The sequence below is a fragment of the Dermacentor albipictus genome, chromosome 9 (genome assembly GCF_038994185.2).
Source record: "Dermacentor albipictus isolate Rhodes 1998 colony chromosome 9, USDA_Dalb.pri_finalv2, whole genome shotgun sequence".
Taxonomy (NCBI): domain Eukaryota; kingdom Metazoa; phylum Arthropoda; class Arachnida; order Ixodida; family Ixodidae; genus Dermacentor; species Dermacentor albipictus.
The window spans coordinates 47,963,059-47,977,085 of NC_091829.1; the positions used below are offsets into that span (position 1 = coordinate 47,963,059).

The following is a 14,027-nucleotide window of genomic DNA, read 5'->3' on the forward strand; positions in this document are numbered from 1 at the left end:
TTTTGGAGATAGTTATGCTGATTGCACTGCATTATTCGTCCCCGTGTTTTTTGTTATGTAACCTTAATTACCACTGCTTTACATTTGTATTATTTCTCCCCCACTGTAGTGCTCTCTGAGCGAATATGGGACTGTATAATATACAAATAAAAAACAAGTACAACAGTGCGTTGGCAAGATAACTTTAAAAGAAAGAAAAAGAAACGCGCCTTGGGCGAAGAGCAGAATTAGTATGTTTCGTAACTTTAGGATGGCTGGTTAGTTAACCATTCCTGGAATGATTTAAGGTCGGTGCATATCTGTATTCTATGGATGGCTTATTATAGAGCGCGTTATCGCGTCCTCCGGGTGCGACGTACCATCAAACACGTTTTTTTTAGAATCCACCAACTTGCCATAATTTTTCGATTCCGCTGAAGTTGACTTCTTGCGTCGCACCGACGTTCGCTGGACGCTGGTAAAAAAAAAAAAAAATCGAGTTCACGCCGCGCGCGCCCCCTCGCCTCGTCTCGACCCATGCAGGCTGGATTCGTGGCACCTCGTGATGACCGAGCAGTTCCTGCAAGTGGTGCTGCCTTACAGCGGCGACCAGCTGTACGGATTCGGAGAGAGCGGCCACGAGCACATCAACCTCGCGACTGGAAGCGGCACCATGTTCTCCAGGCGCGTCAGTAACTACAGCACGCTGGCCAACGCAAACACGGTATGCATCCTCATAACTCACCGGAAAGTTATGCTGTTCACTGGGGACGACGCACTTTCTCCATTCCTCTGTTTGCTAACTGCGGTGTTCGTGCTGTGCCAGCCATTTATAGTTTCAACTTTTTTTTATTCATACTGTCAGCACAAGCCAAGACAGGAGTTGCGGTTACATCGCTTTCATCAAACTAGACATAGTAGATATTTAAACAATTCAGCAGAAAGCAATCACAAGGTACATAGTACATGTTTAAACAATTCAATAGAAAGCAATCAGGATAGGAAGGCACAGCATATAAACAAATATGAAGAAATAAACAGCATGAGTCACAATTAACAAGTTATAGCACTATATAGGTCTAACGAAAAAGTAATGCGCCAAAACAACAGCAACCAACAAACAGCTAACAATAAAACATATTATTTAAATAATAAATATTAAAACAATAAACATATTAAACAATAAATATTATTTATGTATTATACTAATGGCGAATCCCATTGTTGTATTTGAGAAAACACTTTTCGGAGCGATATATTTCTTGCTTTTCTTTTTTTTCTTGGGGGGGGGGGGGACGAGACTATTTCAAGGGTAGACCAAGAGTGCCGGTTGCAGGTTCCAACGGCATATCTGCTGCACCTGTGGAACTGAGCTTACTGAACGTCGCTGAATGTAGACTATAAATGCATGCAACTCCAGTGGGGACCGCGAGAACTCCCTCAAATGCGAGATAAACCGCTACTTCATGATAGCAGAGTTTACAGAACTGTCGTTTACTAAGTGTATATGCTTAAAGCGGTTCCCAAGCTGCGGAACTTACGAGCTCGTACGTGCATTTTTTTCTTCGAGAACTCGGAGAACTTCGCCGGCGTTCACCCGTTCTTCATGAACCCCAAGGGAGACGGAACAACATGGGGTGTTCTCATCCTCAACAGCAACGCGATGGGTGAGTTATACGAACGTCGCTGTCTTGCTTTGTGAAACTTCGTGCAATTTTTGTTCTTTTTTTTTCGTGTGGTTATAATCTCTTGATGCCCGATTTCATTGTGAGTGCTAAAAAAAAGAGAGAGAGAAATTTTCGCTGTTCTTCAGGCTAACATCGCTAAATTAGAAGACTTCGTTGTACCGACTCTATTTATCGGTATCGGTGCGTCGCGAATTCGCGAGGTTTGGCATTTGGTGCGTCTTCGGCCATAGGAGCTCAAAATTTATGTAGCTTCGATGCAAAATCAGGAATGTCTTTTTTGTTTCTTCCTCAAACGCTCTTTAGCAAAACTCATGAGTTTGGTCTTGCTAGTGGCAAGCTTGTCTGCACACTCAAGCCTCTTGCGATGAGGCGTCTGCGATGCAGAAAGACACAGCAAGAGCGTTGCTGCATTTTATGCGACGCAGTACAGTACTTTATTCCCGTATAGTGTGTATACACTTTATAAGCAAATCGGGCGAATAAAAGCTCAGGAGCTTGACGGGTCCCGGTTTCCTGCAGGGCAACCATTGGCGACAGGTAGCAGTGAAACGATGGAGTAAAAGGCAGAACGAGATATGCACACATGCCTTGTGTGCCACGTAATTTGTAAAAAAAAAAAAAAAGAAAGAGAGAAAGAAACTCGCGCGGCACTTTTCCGTGTATCGTGATCTTTCTTTCAGGCTTGGAAAAAAAATCTTTTATGTAGCACTTGCTGAACAACAGAAAGCTGGATGGGGAATTTTTCGGGATGGTTTACAATTATCTCATTGACACTTTCGCTCTGAATATAAGATTTGGGCCGGTGAATCATAAATTGTAACTAATTATGTAATTAGGCGAAATGCAAATGTGCCTTGCTCCAGGCAACGGCAAACTGCATTACCTTGGTTCCGTCCCTCTACGTGGCGTGTTGTTAAATGTTGGCACAAATTATTGGAAACCCAGGATATACTGTGTCCCAGCTAACGTTAGCCAAACTGTTCAATGAAAGAAAAATAATAAAGAAAAACACGGATAACATAGATAAAAAATATCTATGTCGCTGTTTTCAATTTTATTTAATGTGGCGGACAGTCTGTATTTTAACGTTTCTGTTCTCGAATTAGTGTGATCTATCTGTACATTTTCCAGATTTCAGGGTGCCGAATAAACGGGCAAATTCTTTCTCTTTAGTAATCTGAATCTATAGAAGCAACATTTCTGAAAGTATTTGGTTCTTCACTGGGTAGTAAATGTGCGTGCATCCGTTGTGGGGTTGCTTAGCGGCTACATGGCCTTGCGCGGCTGAGCTTGGGGTCACGCGATCAAATCCCTGTCGCAGCGAGCACATTTTGATCGGGGAGAAAAAAAAAAGAATTCCCACTTGTCGTGCACTGGGTGTACGTGAAAGATCCTATGCTAGTCAAAAAATTATCTGTAGTCGACCGCTGCGGCGTGCCTCATAATGACATCATGGTTCTGGCACGTTAAAACACCTCAGCATTGAAAAACAAGAAGTGTCAATGCAACGGATAGCAATACGATGCGTACTTCACTTGCTTCCGGGCGCGTATTAAACGTGCGCATGTTATGTATTGAACAGATTACACGGTGACTCCGAGCGGAAACATCGCCATTGCGACCACGGGTGGAATCCTTGACCTCTACTTCTTCGTCGGCTCCACGCCCACCCAGGTGGTTCAACAGTACCAAAAGGTAGGAGGCACGCCGGCGTTGCACCCTCTCTGAAGCGCCCCTCAGATCTCAGTCGACTGCCTTTTTAGTTCGACCCCCGCGGGGGACCGCAAGGTGATATCGAATTATCCGAAAGGTCGAATTAACCAGCGGCTGCAAAACGGACCAGTTCAAATCTTTTTTCGAGAGCAAGAAGGAGATACTGAAGATTTTCTTTCTTGACTTCGATGGACAGCGCTGAGTAATTGCCACGTGACGCCATTTTGAACGGACGGCGAAGGCTATGTGGGCGCGATACGACGGGGAACAAGCGGGACCGTATGGCTTTACGGGGGAAGGAGCGTCAGCCACTGAAATATAACAATAATAAGAGAAAGACAGCCGCTTCATGCCCAGGGAAGCAGTAGTGTCGTGTGCTGAGCTTCTGGTCTTTTCAACATTTCAGGAACCGTTGCTCGCACAAAGGAGTCAAATAAACCGAAGCGGCGTGCTTTCGCTTTCCAACTATATACGAGTTTTTCTACCGACGCTATGTATTGTTGAAAAATCGCCGGGACTTTCCTGCTCTTTCGAATTAAGCGGAAGGTCGAATAATTGGTAATTGATTTTATAGTTAGGTCTAGCGAAGTTTAGTCACTCGTGTGCCAGCGGTGTTTCTCTTAGGAGAGGCCCCCTTCCACCCCACCTGCTTGGTTTATATATTAGCGTTTGCGAGCTATTGACGCTCAATCTTACCTATAGTTTCTTTTTTTAAAAATAAAATTAAAGAAATCACCTGTGCAAATAGAATATTTGTATTCCTTCGGCTGGACACTGAAAGAGGCGGACATTATGTGCAAAAAAAAAATGAAACACATAATCGACGAATTAACAAAAGCTTAATTAACAACTGAGTTTCTAATTATTTTGCAGCATACATTGCAGCTCATGAATTGTCGCCGGTGAGATCGCGAGACGAACTTGCAACGAACCCTGAGGATGGCACTAGTTTTTGAGCGTTCACACGGTATGCGACGATATGTGTTGGTGTTCCAGTTATTCTTTGTCCTGCTATGCATAGAAATGCGTTTTGATTAAAAAAAATAAGGAGGACAGCAACATAATTTACTGCAACTTTGATGGTGCTTAATTATCTCGAAACTGGTGCTATACTCGTGAAATGATTTCCAAACGGACGGGCCTACTGGCTTCAGTTCGTAAATTGGAATATGTCTCCTAAAGTAGTTAGTTCAGAAGTTGGTTAGCGAATTTTCGCTAATTAGTCAGATATGCGTTTCGAATTTTTTGTGCAAATAACGTCCGCCTATTTGAGCGGTTCTAATATTAAGATTCCGCTATCTGTCGCAGATGATTTTGAGAATTTCTGTAATTTCTGCTAACTCTAAAGATATAAAGCATACAACATCTAAAGTTATTTGCATTTGATCTTTTTTTGCAAATTATTTCTTTCGTTTTTATTTTTAAGTATAGGTGTTGGTGTTCGCACCTTCTAGTGCTGTCTTTTCGTAGCCATGGTCATTTCTATTTTCTTCATAAGCCAAGTAAGGAGTAGCTGGTAGAATTTTGCTATCAGCATCTACGTCTGGACTCTGGTTGGCCACCACGTTCTTCTTACCTGCGAGTGCACATTACAGAAAAAAAAATATGTTTGTGAGATTTGTACCAACAGCATTCTTCAGATACTCACGACAGTTGCCTTTCAGCTCGTCGGACTTCCCTTCATGCCACCGATCTGGGCACTGGGGTATCAAGTGTGGATGACCAATTACACGTCGCTCAACGAAGTCAAGGGCGCGGTCACAGCTCTCGACCAGGCTGGCGTGCCAAAGGTAAGATCGTAGGGCGGCAAATAAAACGGCACTCGCGCTTATACTCACGCGCAGGCACACATAAAATGAACATCAAAAGAAAAAAACAAACAGCGGTTCTGCACCAGTAGCTGTGCCCAGAGTCGCGTGTGCCGTTGTTGCTCCGGACTGCTATATCGGTCGTAGAGTTTCCCGCTGTCATTACCAGAAGGAACTGTGTTGCAAGGAGTCACAAGGGCATAGCAGTGCTTTTCCTGCGCTGTTCTAGCAGCTGAGTAACATGCTCACTGCACATACTACAAAGAGCGCAAGTTGAACACAAGTGGCAGAGAGCTTTCACTTGAGGTATTCTGTAGGACGTTCAGTAAGGTATTTGCCATTAGGCGGTTATCGTATTGCAACTTGGCCTGTTTCTAAGGAACGGTGCGATGTACCGTTCGATGCAATGTGGAAAAGGTAAGACATCGTGCGTGGGACAACAACACGAGCACATCGAAATGTAGGTGGCGCAAACGCAGTCAGTGTTTCGTTATCCTGCCCCAAACGCAACGTACCTTTGAAGAAGTTCGTATGTTTGTTTTATGCCAAGCAACCGAAGAGCACGACAGCGACCGCCATCGAGGAAGCAAACATTTTTTTCCGCGAAGGCGACTGCGCTGTACGTAGCTCGAGTGTTTCGAGGATCACATGGGTGTTTTACACGTCACCGCTTCTCTTCCCATGCGAGAACGTTAGGGCGCGATAAGCTACTGGCCGACTTTTCAAGCAGGAAATGCTTTTAGCACCGTTGTCGGCGGTCTTTATGTGACCATGAGCCAAAAGCCAGAGCCGTTTTCCGGGCGCTCAAACGAGAACATCTGGGCAAGTTGCGAGAACCCAACGAAATCATCTCGTCAACCAGAATATAGGGTCTCTGGCCCCCAACCCTTTGTATAGGGCCGCGTTACGTACTTCCCACGCAAGTTACAAAAAACACTGCTTCCGAATCCTTCGTAATGTTTGTTCACAATATCACTCAAGCTGTAACTTCTAGTGCGCTGAAGTTTTATCATTTCCAATAGTCACGTTCAAACGGCAGATACAGAGCACTGTATACTTCATTCCCATCTTTTGGCGATGACACAGAGTTGCCTGTGCTCTGTTGAGCGCCAGCGGTCCGTGAGTTCCGTGGGGCGGGTCTTGCGTCGCCTCGAGAGATGGCGCCACGCTGCGTGGCGCCTCCTTCGGGCGCTTTTCTTCTAGCTGGGCAGTGCACTCTGTCTCCCTGGTGTCTTTCGCTGCTTGTCGTGCCGCCTTCAGCCGGTTTTCTTATTCTAGCTGGGCCATATGGACCAGTGCACAGTATGGTGTGGTGTGGTGGGGTGTGTCGTAGCGAACATGCACTACACCCATATTAAGATTGTGGCTAGTACTATCCCCAACCAATCTGCTTTGCCGGTTGCCATTTCATGCTTACATCTACTCTCCATCACGGGAGGGCCAGCAATCTTTTCACATCTCAGTAGAACTCATCACTTTGTTTTGTGGCTACCCTTGACGACCCCTGCATGAAATGCGCAGCGTTTCACGTATTATTATTTTTTATCTTTCGTTATTGTTGCAGCGAGAGAAGGATTCATTTTCGCCAGCGAAATAACGCTCTCTGTTTTCTAGGATGTCATCTGGCTGGACATCTTCCAAGGTTCAAAAGCATTCACTTTGAACTCCGCTTTCGGCGGTCTTCAGGCGTACATCCGGCAGCTGGCAAGCGTGGGCATTCAAGTTGGCCTGGTCACCGTATGTCATGACGCATTAATTTGTTTAGTGAACCTGAATATTAGGAACCAGGATAAAACGAATTCTACTCTATATCGAATATGCGAAACTTACTGGACGATGTTCATGTGAAATAACTCCCACATAACGAACTCAACATCGGATATAGCGAGATCGGAGTCTTCGTTGCCAGCGCCATAATGTTGCTTGCATGCCGCAGCGTTCACTTATTTTTATTGTTCGTGTTCGTTTGTAGCAGTCAGGGCGTAAAAAACAATTATTTATTACTACACGTAGTTCAATAAATGTATTTATTCCTTCATTCCTTTCTTCACTGGAGGCAAAAGACACACGCGTATAATGAACGTACCCAACAGTACATATAGGCTCGTTATAGGTTAGTTTGGCTATATCAAATGACCTGATATACCGAACTATATTTTAGCACATGGATATATGCATTATAATAAGGTTAAACTCTAAAGGCCTTCCTTTTCTCAGGGGAATGTCACAAACATTAGTCAAGCATGACAAAAATATATAATAGAGTGCATTACAGAACCACAGTATTTCCTTTTACAGATGTTTCCTCTTGTGATAAATCGTTATACTTGTAGTGTTTGCGACGGTTGATGTCATTTTGTCTGAAGCCACTTGCATGTCATATGTCTAATCACATAGAAAAACAAAGGCGAATAAAAAAAAAACTCATCGTACGGACAGAAAGTATAGGGACAGAAATCTCGGAGATGATTGGCGTTATTCGCCAAGCCACCTAGAGCTGCAGAAAAGGTACATCCAATGCAAATGAGTCACGTTCAACGCGACGCGTTTGCGTGGGGGAAGGTGAAACTTGGGTACATGTGGATCCTGAAGAAGCTGGTTAATATTCATGACATTGAAAGACAGGCGTGTTAACACAGACGCCAATAGGAAAGACAGGTGCAACACAAGCGACGTAAATTAATTATGCACCAGGAAGCAATGAACTGCATTCTGTATCCGTGACGGGGAGACGCGCATTAAAGGGGCACTAAAGAGAACAACTAAACAAGTTTAAATTAAGAATACATATTCAAAACTCCGTTTTCGTTAATTTCGTAATAATAGGCTATTTGAAAATAAAATAAAGGAGCACGGATACGGCAGTGTGACATCAAAAGTTGCAGTATATTTTTTCGTATTTGAACCATCGTGGCCGAGTAAGAGTTCTTGAAACTCGGTAGGCTCACCTTTTGGCTCCTTAAGAATAGAATGTAGTCTACCTTTACCGATAAATATTTAAGTAGGCTTAAACCATGGAGGAAGGAAAGAATTAGGCGAGAGCGTTACACAACACGACTGAAACCAGACGTGCAGGCCCGACACGTGATCGTCACGTCAGATTGCGCTGTAAGTTTTAGTGATCCCGCTCTGGCAGGCAAAGCCATGGCCAAAGCCATCGTTTAAACACTACCTGGAACCAAACATCCCCGGCCAATAGGCTGAGTCTCGGAGGTCACGTGTTAGGCCGATAGTGCAGGGGAAAAAGCGAAGGGAATGGCTTCACCGAGGACAGCTGCGGGACGTAATGTTATCACCTAGTTTATTTCCTGTCTTCATGGTTCAGGCAGATGCCGCCAAAATTTGGGACGTCATGGCAAGCTGGCACCTTAAAAACTGGTGGGAGAAGGTAAATGTGTCGCCACTCATTGTTTTCTTTTTGTGTGCGTGTGTGTGTGTGTATCTTTTCTAGCTTATTAAGCCTCCTCTTGCGGTAAGAATGGTGTTTTTGGTATTGAAGTACAGCTCAGAATTGAAAATACAGCTCAGAATAATTTTCCTTTTTAGTGCCCCCTTTAACATTGTGCGTTCCAGTATTTAGGAATGTTAACCGTGTTTCTTGATCGCCCACTAAACATACAACACTGACAATATGTATATGAAATGTTCGAGTTGGATTGAAATAAGCAGTATATTAGAAACCATCGTAATCTTTTTTTTTTCTCAGTGATGTTTTCGTTTTCCAGAATCCGGCTATTCCTGCCGACAACGTTACGCGGTACAGCCCGTACACAACGGGTCTCGAAGAAGACGTGTTCGTCAAGACGGGATCAGGAACCAGCGGTTCTGACCCTAACGCTGTGCTTTATGCGAAGGTACGACAGCGACTTGCTTGGAAAGTGCTTAACTGCCATGGTCTTGGTCATGCACGCACATGTTCGTCTGGCATGAGCACTCGTGATACTTAGTGTCTGCGTTGGTTCGTGTCATTTTTTGTCTGAAGCCTCTTGTATGTCATATGTCTAAGCACGCAAAAAAAAAGAAAACCCGAATGAGCGCCATCAAGCTCCGACTCGACTGACAGTTACGTATAAAGCCGCTGGACTCCTGCACTGAGGAGACAGTCCACTGCAGGGTGGAGGAGCTACACCTGCTCGCTTTGCTTATTTATTATTAGTTTATAATTAGCTTTTTATTTTATTATATATTAGCGTATTAGTTTATTTTGTCTCTGTCTCTATTTCTGGCAGGGGCTTCCGACCGGACCTTCGGCCTTCCCAGATTTTCTGAAGAACTCTACTAAGCAGTGGTGGAGAAACGCCATCCTGGACTATCAGGAATCCACCGCCGACTTTGACGCGATGTTCCTCGTAAGTTTGCTGGGCGTCTATCGTGTCCTTAACGACGGCTCTTTCCGTAGTGAGTGAAAGGCGCTGGCTTATTACACCGAGCTGCGCATGTGACGAGTAAAGTTTAGCTCGGGCCCAACTCCGATGCTGCCTATTCAAGTACATGTAAGATAAGAAAATGCTTTCACGAGACAGCCTTTGAAACGATTTGAATGAAGTTAGTTGCATTTGGGGTAGAAAGTTAACTTCTAGTAACTTTTGATTTTAGACCTCAAATGTTAGACGAAAATTAACTCGAAATGGTAAGATAACATAAAAATTGAAGCACGAAGTTTACTAATCCTTAACTCTGCACAAAGGACGTATATCGCAGTTCAGTAAACTGCTACTGTTAGAGGATAGATGGCGGGTAAATTCGATTTATGTGAATTATGTGAACGAAGCTCTTGCAAAAGTCCTACTCACAAATTAGTGGTATGTATTTCAGAGCGGTGTATAATATATACATTTTGGCCCTTATAGATGTATTTTTAGGCGCAGTTTACAGAATAGTGATATCGCTTTTTTATTTGTGTGTTACAGAGCTGAAAACATAATACTGTATTTTTTGTTTCAAATAAATACTTGGAGGCGCTCCCACCTGGGAGCGCCTCTAGCTGAGCCTGGAAGCGCGACCGAGATCCGACAGAACCTCGATCACGTGGCTATACTCCTGCAAACCCACTTGGAGTGCGTTGGGAACCGGTCGAATGCACCGCTAGATTGCCGATTAACCCCGTACCCACACTCTAGGCATCTTGGCCATTGGCGTAGCCATCGCGTAGGACAAACGCATTTCCAACGCAAACGCGTCGGAAGTGCGTTCCTGGTGGTTGGATTTTTCGGCACCGCAGCATCGGATTGGCGATTCGCGCTCACAGGCGACAATGCCGAGGCCGGAGGCAGGTCCGATCGTGCTAGCAATGGCATCGAAACTGTTTGGAACGAATCGACGCGGAACGTTTTTCTTTTCTTTTTTTTTAGACTAGAGATTAAAAAAAAAGCCTGTGAGCGTAGCGAACCTGACGTTTTTGCAGAGAAGTTCCTAGGCGAGGCCGACACAGTGTACCGCTAATAACGCGATTCAAAAGATCAATTAACAAAAAATCGCTAACTTCTCTTTTTAGAATTTAGGGGTCGTTTAAATTGCAAATTTAGAGGCAGTCACATTTTATTGCACATCATTTCATTTTATGCAAAGCATACTAGCCGCACAACCACGCTCTTCCTTGCTGCGCCGCGCGCGGCCGCGTAGCTACCATATGACGTCATAACAGCTGCGAAAGCGGAGGCTCAACTCGTGCGCTCGCTTGCGGCCGCGTAGCTACATAGCCGGGTCTCAGCTCGTGCGCTCGCCTGCATGAGTTGTTTCTTCGTCTAGCCGAACCAAATATAGCCAAGCAACAGCAGTTCACCAGGCTAAACAGTGGTTCAACAACTAAAATAAAGGCTAGTATGCTTCGCATCCTGGGCTTAACCTTAGCTAAGCCACAGCCATTTTTCTTTTAGATATTGAGAATTACACCTAATTCAGAATATCTGTCGTCGCATTTCAACACTCAATTGCCTGGGCCCAGGCAATTGAGTATGAGCGTCGTAATTCGATGGTGAATATCTCGAACTAGGTGCAATTTTTAAGTTTCTTATTATAAAATAGAGGTCAATTAAAATGTTGCTGCCTCTTAATTTGCCATATAAACAGTACTGCTAAAACTTTGATAAAAATTTAATGAAACTTTTGTTAATTAGTCTTCTGAAGCTCACGTTGTTAGAGACAAATGTCCGCTTCGCCTATAGGAATTCCCTGCAAGAACGTCATGCTCGCTAAGCTCACAAAATCTTTATTGACTCTTTTCGCGGCGATTCCGTGGGCGCTGGCATGTTTGATCATGTGGTGACGCGTCCATTGCTTGCCTCAGCTGCCTCCGTTGTCTCCGTGTTTACAGTGGGTGTGTTTGACGCCAGTGCGGCTTAGCAACCTCTCTTTCGGGAAATATCGTAGATAGGGACTGGGTGGACGACACGAAGCTTTGGCCACAGCTTTAGAGAACATGGAAAGGCTCTTTGGAAGCTGTTTAAGCTATGTCCGAACGGTGCGAGCAGCGTATATGGTGCTTGTTCTAAACGCGAGGCTAAATATGTATTCCAAGCTATCCAAACTTTCCGCTCATGAATTGAATCAGGATTAGTGTGTTTTGCTCTTCATTCTTTGTTTGGCAAATACTTTGAAGCAGCGGCTTGTCACGTTTCTGACTCAGTAAATTTATTTGCTGCAGTCACTATCTGATTATCTCTGCCTACTCGCTCGCGGATGTACTCAGTTCCGATAGATTTTTTTCTTGCTGCGCGCAAGGCTTGAAACGTAACCGTTCTGTACATTGTAATACATTGTAGCGAAGATGTATTGCCGCTAGCAACTCGGCTTACTCTTGTGGACCGTCACGAAACATTCAGCTTCGACCATTCGTGAGCTACCGGTGTAGTCCTTCATTTATTGTGCATATATGGTGCCTATCTATTCAAGTGTGCGCCCATTCACTTATTGACACGTTGGTGATAGAGTGGGCGTTAGGTTCCGTGCCACTTGGGGTAGAAGCGTGTAGATACCGGGCTCGAAACGTGGTATGACAGGGAGCGGCACTACTCCCTTTGTCATTGTTTACCGAGCGATACTTACTCTTGCCGACGTTCCGGGGCTGAAGCTCTTTCTTTGAAAGTTAGCGACACAACTCTGGCGGATGAGCGAATTTCTGCATCCTCGAAGAAAGCCGTACATTTCGTAGTGCCGGTAACACGTACGGACAGTCGCAGCGGTCTGCCAACTTGGCTACGCGGATTCATTCCATTCCTTAATATGCCAGTCACTATTTTTGCAGCCAACTACTGCACACGTCTTCAATACACATGATTCAATCCGGCATTATTGGATCACAGTGCGTGAGCGAAAACTCAGTTGCATTTCCGACAGCTGATCAAGCAAGGTGGAAGCGGTAATGGTTTCGTATTCGTGTGCTGTCGCTGAGGCGACGTGAGGCGCTCCGCCGATAGCGCCATCTGGTTTCTCTAGAAGAAACTACCCCACGAAATTACCCCGTTTGTGTGTGTGTGTACATATATATATATATATATATATATATATATATATATATATATATATATATATATATATATATATATATATATATATATATATTGTGGGAGATGTGGGGTTCTCCTCCGGTACTCTTGGGACAAAGGAACGACAACACGGTAGTGCAAACAATCACAAGGGCATTTATTGCACCTTTCATAGATCAATGCCTGCTAGCCGAGATGCTAGCCACAAAACATGCCGATGGGCGCGCGACAAATCTAGAAGTCCGACTCACCGCGACCGGAAGCGAGCGAATATATTCGCCCCATGCTGGATCCCAACGCCTGGTCGTTCGCGTGTATAGACACGCGAATCGTGGCGCGTTCGAGGGCGGCCACGCGAGGCGGTCTCGCAGAAGCATGGGTCGGCGCGCACGCGGGAGACGTCCCCGCCGTGCGCTGACCCGCCTGGAAAGAGGGTCGCTGCACGTGCGGCACGGCACGTCCGTCCTGCAGGCCACGCGGCGAAGCGGGATTACAGGAGACGCGCTATGCGGGAAAAACATCAGGGGACGCGCGGGAGTCGCGCATCCCCACAATATATATATATATATATATATATATATATATATATATATATATATATATATATATATATATATATATATATATATATATAGAGAGAGAGAGAGAGAGAGAGAGACAGAGAGAGAGAGAGAGACAAAGTTGCCTAACAATGTCAAGAATACTAATCGCAATTAAATACCATGTCCGTTGTTTAAGTCGTGGTTGGGAAATATAAGTTTTCGTTAGAGGGTGTTACAAACCGAGTGTTTGCTTTCCTTGCCTGTCTCGTTTAAGAGGCTGAATGAACCGGCCGAGTTCAGCGGATCTGCTTCCTGCGAGCGAAACGATGTGTCGTGCCAGATGTGTCCTCAGCATCGGTGGGAATACCCGCCGTATGTACCAGGTGAGGGGACATTACTAATTATGCAGTATTTCTTAACTTCAGTATGTGGCAATGTCTTGTGCACATCCTCTAATTCGAGCTAGCCGTTTGAAATTGTCGCCACAGAGGCCGTACTATGACTCCCGTGTCCCTGCAAAGTTTAGCTGGGGCCTTAATGTTCATGTTCATGTGATTGTGGGTCTTATGTTTCCATTATTTGTACGGCGTGCTACCAGTAATCTCTTGTGACTCATCAAATTATTCAACACTACGAGCTTTAATTTGATCATACTCATACCGAGCACAATAGACGAGAAAAAAAAAAGAATGACGCATATACACAGCGTGGAGAGTCAAGACTGAAATATTTATTGGCGTTACACGTGTTACCTGCACCAGATGTATTATAAAAAAACAAAGATCCAAGAACACAAACGTTGTTGTGTTGAGC

At 44.6% G+C, this 14,027-nt stretch overlaps 1 protein-coding gene across 1 annotated transcript in view; it reads left to right on the forward strand.

Annotated features, from left to right (window-relative positions):
* LOC135916192 (probable maltase-glucoamylase 2) overlaps positions 1 to 14,027 on the forward strand; it is a 91,550-nt gene that overhangs the window by 9,067 nt on the left and 68,456 nt on the right. The window contains exons 5-12 of the mRNA XM_065449475.2: positions 523 to 703; positions 1,550 to 1,646; positions 3,250 to 3,362; positions 5,045 to 5,170; positions 6,803 to 6,925; positions 8,914 to 9,042; positions 9,418 to 9,537; positions 13,489 to 13,597. Coding sequence (XP_065305547.2) covers positions 523 to 703; positions 1,550 to 1,646; positions 3,250 to 3,362; positions 5,045 to 5,170; positions 6,803 to 6,925; positions 8,914 to 9,042; positions 9,418 to 9,537; positions 13,489 to 13,597 — 998 coding nt within the window. The remainder of the gene's footprint in view (positions 1 to 522; positions 704 to 1,549; positions 1,647 to 3,249; positions 3,363 to 5,044; positions 5,171 to 6,802; positions 6,926 to 8,913; positions 9,043 to 9,417; positions 9,538 to 13,488; positions 13,598 to 14,027) is intronic.